Source organism: Lolium perenne, chromosome 2, assembly GCF_019359855.2.
Source record: "Lolium perenne isolate Kyuss_39 chromosome 2, Kyuss_2.0, whole genome shotgun sequence".
Classification (NCBI taxonomy): domain Eukaryota; kingdom Viridiplantae; phylum Streptophyta; class Magnoliopsida; order Poales; family Poaceae; genus Lolium; species Lolium perenne.
The window spans coordinates 82,789,655-82,799,911 of record NC_067245.2 but is presented as its reverse complement, the minus strand read 5'-3'; the positions used below and the strand labels follow the sequence as shown (position 1 = coordinate 82,799,911).

The window sequence follows — 10,257 nt, the reverse complement described above, 5'->3', positions numbered from 1 at the left end:
AGGTCGGAATTCGTGACAGCAAAGAAATCTGAAACTGCACAGTAATCCAAATCTAGTATGAACTTTACTATCAACGACTTTACTTGGCACAACAAAACACAAAACTAAGATAAGGAGAGGTTGCTACAGTAGTAAACAACTTCCAAGACACAAAATAAAAACAAGGTACTGTAGCAAAATAACACATGGGTTATCTCCCAAGAAGTTCTTTCTTTATAGCCATTAAGATGGGCTCAGCAGTTTTAAAAATGCACTCGCAAGAAATAGTAGTTGAAGCAAAAGAGAGCATCAAGAGGCAAATTCAAAACACATTTAAGTCTAACATGCTTCCTATGCATAGGAATCTTGTAAATAAACAAGTTCATGAAGAGCAAAGTAACAAGCATAGGAAGATAAAACAAGTGTAGCTTCAAAAATTTCAGCACATAGAGAGGTGTTTTAGTAGCATGAGAATTTCTACAACCATATTTTCCTCTCTCATAATAACTTTTAGTAGCAACATGAGCAAACTCAACAATATAACTATCACATAAAGCATTCTTATCATGAGTCTCATACATAAAATTATTACTCTCCACATGAGCATAATCAATTTTATTAGTAATAGCGGGAGCAAATTCAACAAAGTAGCTATCATTATTATTCTCATCAAGTGTAGGAGGCATAGTATAATCACAACAAAATTTACTCTCCATAGTAGGTTGTACCAAGAGACCACTATCATTATAATCATCATAAATAGGAGGCAAAGTATCATCAAAGAAAATTTTCTCCTCAATGCTTGGGGGACTAAAAAGATCATGAAAACCAGCTTCCCCAAGCTTAGAACTTTCTATATTATTATAAACAATGGTGTTCAAAGCGTTCATACTAATATTACTACCAGCATGCAAATAAGATTCCATAGGTTTTTTAATTTTCGCATCAAACAATCCATGTTTTAAATCAGGAAATAGAATAAGAAGCTCATTCTTGTTCATTATGCCAAACTAGTGTAAACAAGAAACAAAAAGATGCAATTGCAGGATCTAAAGGAAATAGCTTCGAGTACTTACAACGGCGAAAATAGCTTAGTAGCCAAGATCCAGAGTGTGAGTACCTTTTACCTTTCCTCCCCGGCAACGGCGCCAGAAAATAGCTTGATGTCTACGCCCCCTCCTTTTCCTGTAGACAGTGTTGGGCCTCCAAGAGCAGAGGTTTGTAGAACAGCAGCAAGTTTTCCCTTAAGTGGATCACCCAAGGTTTATCGAACTCAGGGAGGAAGAGGTCAAAGATATCCCTCTCATGCAACCCTGCAACCACAAAGCAAGAAGTCTCTTGTGTCCCCAACACACCTAATAGGTGCACTAGTTCGGCGAAGAGATAGTGAAATACAGGTGGTATAAATATATATGAGCAGTGGCAACGGCACCAGAAAAGTGCTTTGCCCAGGACAGTAAACAAGCAGTAGTAACGCAGCAGTAGTAACACAGTAAAACAGTAAACAAGCAGCGATAGCAGTATTTAGGAACAAGGCCTAGGGATTACACTTTCACTAGTGGACACTCTCAACATTGATCACATAATAAATAACTCTTTCTCATATGTGCTACATACACTCTTTTGTTGGATGATGAACACATTGCGTAGGATTACACGAACCCTCAATGCCGGAGTTAACAAGCTCCACAATTCAATGTTCATATTTAAATAACCTTAGAGCATAATAGATCATTGCAAAATAAACCAAGAACTAACATAGTGCACACACTGTCCACATTACACTATGAAGGAGGAATAGATCACATCAATACTATCATAATGATAGTTAACTCCACAATCTACAAGAGATCATGATCATAGCCTACGACAAGAACCACATGGTGCACACACTAGTCACCTTTACACCATGCAGGAGGAATAGATTACTTTAATAACATCACATGAGTAGCACACAACTAGTAGCGATACAAAGCTCATCATATGGATCTCAATCATGTAAAGCAGCTCATGAGATCATTGTATTGAAGTACATAGGAGAGAGATTAACCACATAGCTACCGGTACAGCCCCGAGCCTCGATGGAGAACTACTCCCTCCTCATGGGAGCAGCAGCAGTGATGAAGATGGCGGTGGAGATGGCAGCGGTGTCGAAGGAGAAGCCTTCCGGGGGCACTTCCCCGTCCCGGCGGCGTGCCGGAACAGAGAGTCCTGTCCCCCAGATCTTGGCTTCGCGATGGCGGCGGCTCTGGAAGGTTTCTGTGGGTTTCGTCGATCGTAATAGGGTTTTCGCGACGGAGGCTTTAAATAGGCGGAAGGGCAGCCTCGGAGGGGGCCTGGGGCCACCACACCATAGGGCGGCGCGGCCCCCCCCTCTGGCCGCGCCAGGTGTAGTGTGGGGCCCCAGGGCTTCCCTCCGGCGGCTCTCGGGTGTAGGATGCTTCCGGGCAAAATAGGAACCTGGGCGTTGATTTCGTCCAATTCCGAGAATATTTCTTTACTAGGATTTCTGAAACCAAAAACAGCAGAAAACAGGAACTGGCACTTCAGCATCTTGTTAATAGGTTAGTTCCAGAAAATGCACGAATATGACATAAAGTGTGCATAAAACATGTAGATATCATCAATAATGTGGCATGGAACATAAGAAATTATCGATACGTCGGAGACGTATCAATAATCACCCGAGTTATTAGAGCAACAAGTCTGTCACTTACGTGTGGTTCCCATGCGTGAGGTCCCACACTTCAGTGAGCACAAGTCAGGTACGCTAGGTAGGCAAACTCCCAACCATCTTCTTTGTCAAGAGAGAGGCATCAAGACTCTCTCTCTCTCTCTCCATCTCTCCAATTATCCACCTCCGTTGGCTCCCGGTTTTGGAAGGGCGTTTCTAGCTCAGCTCGGAGGCCATGGTGTGCAGGCTCTGTAGCCATGCCGATTTGGTCGCGCCAAGTTGTTCGTGCCCGGCTCCGATGAGGATCAATCCGGACGGTGGCTGTTAAGGACCCGATCGCATTTCTTGCCTTCAGCCTGGGGTCTACCATGTAAATCTTAGGGATTTAGACGTAATTTCCTGTTTATTTTGTGTCCTGCTGTAAACTGTGCTCTGATGCGTATTGGAAAATCTGGGTCCTTCAGGATCGTTCGGATGTCCCTTGATGTCTACGGGAGCTTCTATTCTTGTAGACAGTGTTGGGCCTCCGAGAGCAGAGGTTTGTAGAACAGCAGCAAGTTTCCATTAAGTGGATCACCCAAGGTTTATCGATCTCAGGGAGGAAGAGATCAAAGATATCCCTCTCAAGCAACCCTGCAACCACAAAGCAAGAAGTCTCTTGTGTCCCCAACACACCTAATAGGTGCACTAGTTCAGCGAAGAGATAGTGAAATACAGGTGGTATGAATATATAAGAGCAGTAGCAACAGCGCCAGAAAAGTGCTTTGCTGTCCAGGACTGGCGTGTAGTTGATGGTGGTAATATTGCAGACAGTACTAACACAGTAAAACAGTAAACAAGCAGCGATAGCAGTATTTAGGAACAAGGCCTAGGGATCATACTTTCACTAGTGGACACTCTCAACATTGATCACATAAATAAATAGATAGATGCTAAACTCTACACCCTCTTGTTGGATGATGAACACCACTAATTGTGTAGGATTACACGAACCCTCAATGCCGGAGTTAACAAGCTCCACAATATTCAATGTTCATATTTAAATAATCTTAGAGTGCAAGATAGATCAACATAACCAAATAGATCACATCAATACCATCATAGTAATAGTTAACTTCATAATCTACAAGAGATCACAATCATAAACTACGCCAAGTACTACATGATGCACACACTGTCCACTTTACATCATGCAGGAGGAATAGAATACTTTAATAACATCACTAGAGTAGCACATAGACGAATAGTGATACAAAATTCATATGAATCTCAATCATGTAAGGCAGCTCATGAGATCATTGTATTGAAGTACATAGGAGAGAGATTAACCACATAGCTACCGGTACAGCCCCGAGCCTCGATGGAGAATTACTCCCTCCTCATGGGAGACAGCAGCGTTGATGAAGATGGCGGTGGAGACGGCAACGGTGTCGATGGAGAAGCCTTCCGGGGGCACTTCCCCGTCCCGGCAGCGTGCCGGAACAGAGACTCCTGTCCCCCAGATCTTGGCTTCGCGATGGCGGCGGCTCTGGACGGTTTCTCGTACCGTGGCTTTTCCGTCTCGAGGTTTTAGGTCGAGGACCTTTATATAGGCGAAGAGGCGGAGTCGTAGGGTCGAAGAGGCGGTGAGAGGGTAAGGCGGCGCGGCCAGGGCCTGGGCCGCACCGGCCTACCTCCTGGGCCCACCAGGGCTCCCCTCTGGCGACTCTCGGGTGTTCTGGATGCTTCCGGGGATTCTAAGATGCTGGGCGTTGATTTCGTCCGATTCCGAGAATATTTCCTTACTAGGATTTCTGAAACCAAAAACAGCAGAAACCGCAATCGGCCCTTCAAAGATCTCGTCAATAGGTTAGTTCCGGAAAACGCATAATAATGACATAAAGTATGCATAAAACATGTAGATATCATCAATAATGTGGCATGGAACATAAGAAATTATCGATACGTCGGAGACGTATCAGCATCCCCAAGCTTAGTTTCTGCTCGTCCCGAGCAGGTAAACGATAAAAAGATAATTTCTGGAGTGACATGCCATCATAACCTTGATCATACTATTGTAAAGCATATGTAATGAATGCAGCGATCAAAACAATGTAAATGACATGAGTAAACAAATGAATCATATAGCAAAGACTTTTCATGAATAGTACTTCAAGACAAGCATCAATAAGTCTTGCATAAGAGTTAACTCATAAAGCAATAATCTCAAAGCACTACAAGAAATCTGCCATAAGTTGACAAAATAAAGGTGTCACTAAAACGTCACTAATGGCTACTTGTGACGTTACGGTGACGCTTTTCAAAACGTCGAAAGTTGGGAGTCAGCAGTGACTGCTTAAGACGTTCCACTTGAAAACGTCGTAGAGCTTTGTGACGTTTTAAAATGTCACTGACGGCATGACGTTCCCAAAATGTCATGGGCATCTGCCCCTAAGTTCAGAGTGGCAATCCGACGTGGCAAAATTGTGACGAATTAGAAACGTCTTTATATGAATTCAGCCCGGTCCATTAAGCTCCTTATGTGGGCTGAGCCCATTAGTTCTGATTATTTTTTCAGCTTTGTTGGGGCCACGTTTTGATTATTTTTTTCGGCTTTGTTGGGCCTTGGCCCGTAACTGGCCCAATTACCTCGGCATTTTTAGCTTATTTTTTTGGCCAATTACATATAGAGACCCCACGTGTCAGGTTCCATTTCCCATTGGTCCCACTTGTCAGCATTTATTTCACACGATCTGATAATATTTAGACACCAAAAGATGAATACATGAAGTCTATTCCAGTATTTTTCCAAAAAACACATACAGGAATGACGAGGCTGCAGCTGAATCCAAAGGATAATGAAAACAAACTGGCAAGACTATTACAGCACGCAACATCTATTGAGTCAAATCATAAGAACCAAAGCATGCCATTCCAGACAGCCTGACTCGGCTGTTATAACTAACCCAATCTCCAGGTCGCCTTCTTAATGTTGCATCATCAGGATCTCTCCGCTCCACCAACGACACAGCAACCTATTCTCCCTGTGAGCACAACACTGAGAATCTTGTGCCATGGCTTCAGTTGCAGCACACACTCCACAAGGTATGCAAGAACAACCAAGCGAGGTAGGTGTTACCAAGCTTCAAGGATGCTGCTGCAGGTAAAACCAAGTACAGTAAGGGCCAATTAAATATTAGCATGAAATAATTACAGCATGATGTATAATATGTACACACATGAGACTTGAGCCAAATAAAACTTGGGAGAACAAGTACTGTAGAAAAAGAGATAGTTGCAGAAGAATATCAAATATTGATTATAATACCAACTATTATTACAAGAAAATGAATCAGATTAGAACTTACTGATGATATATCTGGTGATCATCACAGCCACTAAAGGAAATAGCTTCCTCAGATACCAGATAATGGCCTGTAATATGCCCATACATGCATACTACCCAGTGCTGTAACAAAATGGATAAGGAACTTTAGCTGTAGATATATTACATCGTATATAGAAACAATGGAATGTTCTGTAGACCTATGCTAGTAACATTGCAAATGTTTTGCATATATATATAGAAATCAAGATTAGCAACAGTAGCATTTCAAGATTAGCAACAGTAGCATTTCAGATCATTATATGATACAGTCCAGTGCAATAGGCTCTATGCCTTGTAGTTTCTGCAAGCTGGACACCTGTGCAAGCATGAGATGCATTTTAGTTAGCGGATATTAAACAAGATAGAAACAAATGCGACATTCAGCTGGAAAGAAATGGAGTACCAATAGCATGTTAATAGCTTTTTACACCAGGAAGCAAATTGATGCTTCATTTTTTTTACGATATAATTCTTCAAATTTTCGACGGTCAATGTTGAAACTAGTGGATGATATTCGAATTAGGCAAGCAGTGATTTACTTCAATACTATTAGTTATTATTGAAAATTCTCAAGCTCAGGGACAGTTCAATATACTCATGTCTGGTAAGCAATTAGGAATAACGAGCAGTACATCATTACATAGTAAAATTACCAACCTAACAAGACCAAAAAATGCTTGGCAGCGAAAAGCACAGATTCTGGAACAGCACATAACATACTGTTGCAGGTTATTGAAATGTTAACAAATCTACCGCAGGTTCTTGTGAGCCAACAAAATCATCATGATCCACTCAGTACACGCCATTTCTGGTAGCACATACATATGGAAAACATACAAGTGGCAACATAGACGTAAACTCCACAGCTGCAGAATCTAAACATAGGCTTGCATTCCACATTTTGAGGAGCTGCCGCGTGCTATCCAGTAATAGCTGAAACGCGAGGCAGATAGGAATTATATAGGCACAGTATGTAATGCATTGTCTTCAAAAAAACAGACGGCCTAACCTGAACCAAAACCAACCACTACTTGGAAGATCCGAATCCTACCTCAGAAATTCCCTCACAAAACAAATGTAAACGTTACCCAGACTGGAAACAATCCCTATGATGTAACAGACTAGTTCCATTTGTAGGTCAAACCATTAAGTAAAGAATAAGCGAACGTATCAAGGCATGATAGCATGAATGTTTAGAGGGAAATGAAACACCAAATTTGATCAAACAAGCTAGGTTTGGTAGAACATGATGCTCAAGGGAAGAACAAGTCCAAGCGTTTAAGCCATACAGTAGGTTTGGAGAATGTGAATACCCGCCCCTTAATCCACCACCTCATATCGCAGTATTGCCCTGTAATGGACTAACTGTTATCCTAGAAAGATATCATTTTGTTAATATAGGATACTGAAGTAAACTGGTTGATGCAAAGTGATGAAGCGCTTTTGCATCTCTGTAAAATATCAATAATACTACTACTAGCGAATCACGCACCCAATTCGCCCACGGAAGCAGCCAAGGGACGAGGAATCTGAGGAAATCAGGAACCGCTGCCGGCGGCCGCGTAGGCAGGTAGGTAAAGGAAGGAAGGAGGGAGGTAACTACGCACGCACGCACGTACCAAGGAGATCCTGCTCCCGTCGCGGCCGAGGCGGAGCAGGTCGAGCGCCCTTTCCAGCGCGGCGGCGAGCGGCGCCAGCGCGCGCTCCTCCGTCTCGTCCACCCGGCGCCGGCGCTCGCGGAGCTCCTCGGCGAAGGGCCCGAGGAGGCGAATCCTGCGGGACAGCGCCAGCAGCTGGCGCCGGTACGCGTTGCGGAACTCCCCCGCCGCCGCCACGGCCTCCACCGCCCTGGCGACCCGCTCCGGAGCGGACGACGTCGGCTCCTTGTCGCGGTCGCCGGCCATGGGAGGGAGCTGGGGAGGGAAGCGGTCGCATTGTCGCAGCCGCCCGCGCGTGGGGATCTAGGCCGGAGAGGAGGGGCGGCGGAAGGGAAATTTGCTAGGGTTTCTGGCCTGCGGGGCGGTCTGGGTCTGGCGCGCGGGGCGGAAGCAAAATTAAGTGGTCTGGTCGGTCGCGCGCGTGGTTTGGTGGTCTGGTCGGTCGCGCGCGTGACCCAAAAACTTTAGGCGCCAATGGGAAAATCCCGCGCGTGGTTTGGTGCGTTGGATGCTTCGGACGGTTGAGATTCAAGTTTGGAGCTGATCTTTGGTAGGTTGTTTTCTGTTTTCTGATTGGCTAATTTTTTTTGGCATGCCAATGACGTTATTGATTTGTCGCAATCGGCAGTGGAAAAACGTCGTAGGCCACTTAATTTTGCTAATGACGTTTTGACCTAAATTGCCAATGATGTTTTTGCCCAATAACGTCACGATTTTCTAGGGTTTTGCCCCCCGAGTGGCCAAGGACGGTCAAAGCTAGGAACGTCATAAAGCTATGACATTTTGATTTCCAGTCATAAAAAAACGTCATATTATGGCAGATTTCTTGTAGTGAAGTAGAGGTATTGAAGCAACACAAAGGAAGATGAAGTTTCAGCGGTTGCTTTCAACTCATAACATGTATATCTCATGGATAGTTGTCAATGCAAAGTAATATAACAAGTGCAATATGCAAGTATGTAGGAATCAATGCACAGTTCACACAAGTGTTTGCTTCTTGAGGTGGAGAGAGATAGGTGAACTGACTCAACATAAAAGTAAAAGAAAGGTCCTTCAAAGAGGAAAGCATCGATTGCTATATTTGTGCTAGAGCTTTGGTTTTGAAAACATATGGAGAGCATAAAGGTAAAATTTTGAGAGGTGTTTGTTGTTGTCAACGAATGGTACTGGGCACTCTAACCCCCTTGCCAGACAAACCTTCAAAGAGCGGCTCCCATTTTATTTTTATTTTTGTGTGGCACTCCTTCCAACCTTTCTTTCACAAACCATGGCTAACCGAATCCTCGGGTGCCTGCCAACAATCTCATACCATGAAGGAGTGCCTTTTTATTTTAGTTTAATTGTGATGACACTCCTCCCCACCTTTGCTTTCTCAAGCCATGGCTAACCGAATCCTTCGGGTGCCGTCCAACAATCACATACCATGGAGGAGTGTCTATTTTTGTTAATTAATTTGGGACTGGGAATCCCATTGCCAGCTCTTTTTGCAAAATTATTGGATAAGCGGATGAAGCCACTAGTCCATTGGTGAAAGTTGCCCAACAAGATTGAAAGATAAACACCACATACTTCCTCATGAGCTATTAAACATTGACACAAATCAGAGGTAATAAATTTTGAATTGTTTAAAGGTAGCACTCAAGCAATTTACTTTGGAATGGCGGAGAAATACCATGTAGTAGGTAGGTATGGTGGACACAAATGGCATAGTGGTTGGCTCAAGGATTTTGGATGCATGAGAAGTATTCCCTCTCGACACAAGGCTTAGGCTAGCAAGGCTATTTGAAACAAACACAAGGATGAACAGATGCAGCAAAACTCACATAAAAGACATATTGTAAACATTATAAGACTCTACACCATCTTCCTTGTTGTTCAAACTCTTTACTAGAAATTATCTAGACCTTAGAGAGACCAATTATGCAAACTAAATTTTAGCAAGCTCTATGTATTTCTTCATTAATGGGTGCAAATTATATGATGCAAGAGCTTAAACATGAGCACAACAATTGCCAAGTATCACATTATCCAAGACATTATAGCAATTACTACATGTAGCATTTTCCATTTCCAACCATATAACAATTAACGAAGCAGTTTCAACCTTCGCCATGAAAATTAAAAGCTAAGAACACATGTGTTCATATGAACCAGCGGAGCGTGTCTCTCTCCCACACAAGCATTTATTCAAACAAAAACAAAAACAAAAACAAATAGACGCTCCAAGTAAAGTACATATGATGTGGCCGAATAAAAATATAGTTTCAAGAGAAGGAACCTGATAATTTGTCGATGAAGAAGGGGATGCCTTGGGCATCCCCAAGCTTAGATGCTTGAGTCTTCTTGAAATATGCAGGGATGAACCACCGGGGCATCCCCAAGCTTAGAGCTTTCACTCTTCTTGATCATATTGTATCATCCTCCTCTCTTGACCCTTGAAAACTTCCTCCACACCAAACTCGAAACAAACTCATTAGAGGGTTAGTGCATAATAAAAATTCACATGTTCAGAGGTGACACAATCATTCTTAACACTTCTGGACATTGCCCAAAGCTACTGGAAGTCAATGGAACAAAGA

The 10,257-nt window shown here is 43.2% G+C and overlaps 1 protein-coding gene across 3 annotated transcripts; it reads right to left on the bottom strand.

The window, feature by feature from the left end:
- Positions 1–5,410: 5,410 nt before the first annotated feature.
- Positions 5,411–8,053, bottom strand: LOC127333102 (protein spotted leaf 11-like). Of its 3 annotated transcripts, none has more exons than XR_011751748.1 (4): positions 7,640–8,047; positions 7,310–7,371; positions 6,312–6,336; positions 5,411–6,101 (listed from the first exon to the last, which is right to left on the bottom strand). XR_011751748.1 is itself a non-coding variant. In XM_071826094.1 (4 exons), the coding sequence occupies exons 1-2, from the start codon at positions 7,922–7,924 to the stop codon at positions 7,354–7,356; spliced, it is 303 nt and encodes a 100-aa protein (XP_071682195.1). In that variant the 5' UTR covers positions 7,925–8,048; the 3' UTR covers positions 5,411–6,101; positions 6,312–6,336; positions 7,334–7,353. The 3 variants fall into 3 exon arrangements, 2 of the variants coding, with proteins under 2 accessions (XP_071682195.1, XP_071682194.1); XM_071826094.1 differs by having other exon boundaries at positions 7,334–7,371; positions 7,640–8,048; XM_071826093.1 differs by lacking the exon at positions 7,310–7,371 and having other exon boundaries at positions 7,640–8,053.
- Positions 8,054–10,257: the final 2,204 nt, after the last annotated feature.

Coding starts and splice junctions, on each gene's coding strand:
- LOC127333102 (XM_071826093.1), bottom strand. CDS start 7,924: ATGGCCGGCGACCGCGACAAGGAGCCGACGTCGTCCGCTCCGGAGCGG. Junction 6,337..7,639: donor ACGGGAGCAGGATCTCCTTG/GTACGTGCGTGC, acceptor ATGCTTGCACAG/GTGTCCAGCTTGCAGAAACT. Junction 6,102..6,311: donor CAGCTTGCAGAAACTACAAG/GCATAGAGCCTA, acceptor ATTTTGTTACAG/CACTGGGTAGTATGCATGTA.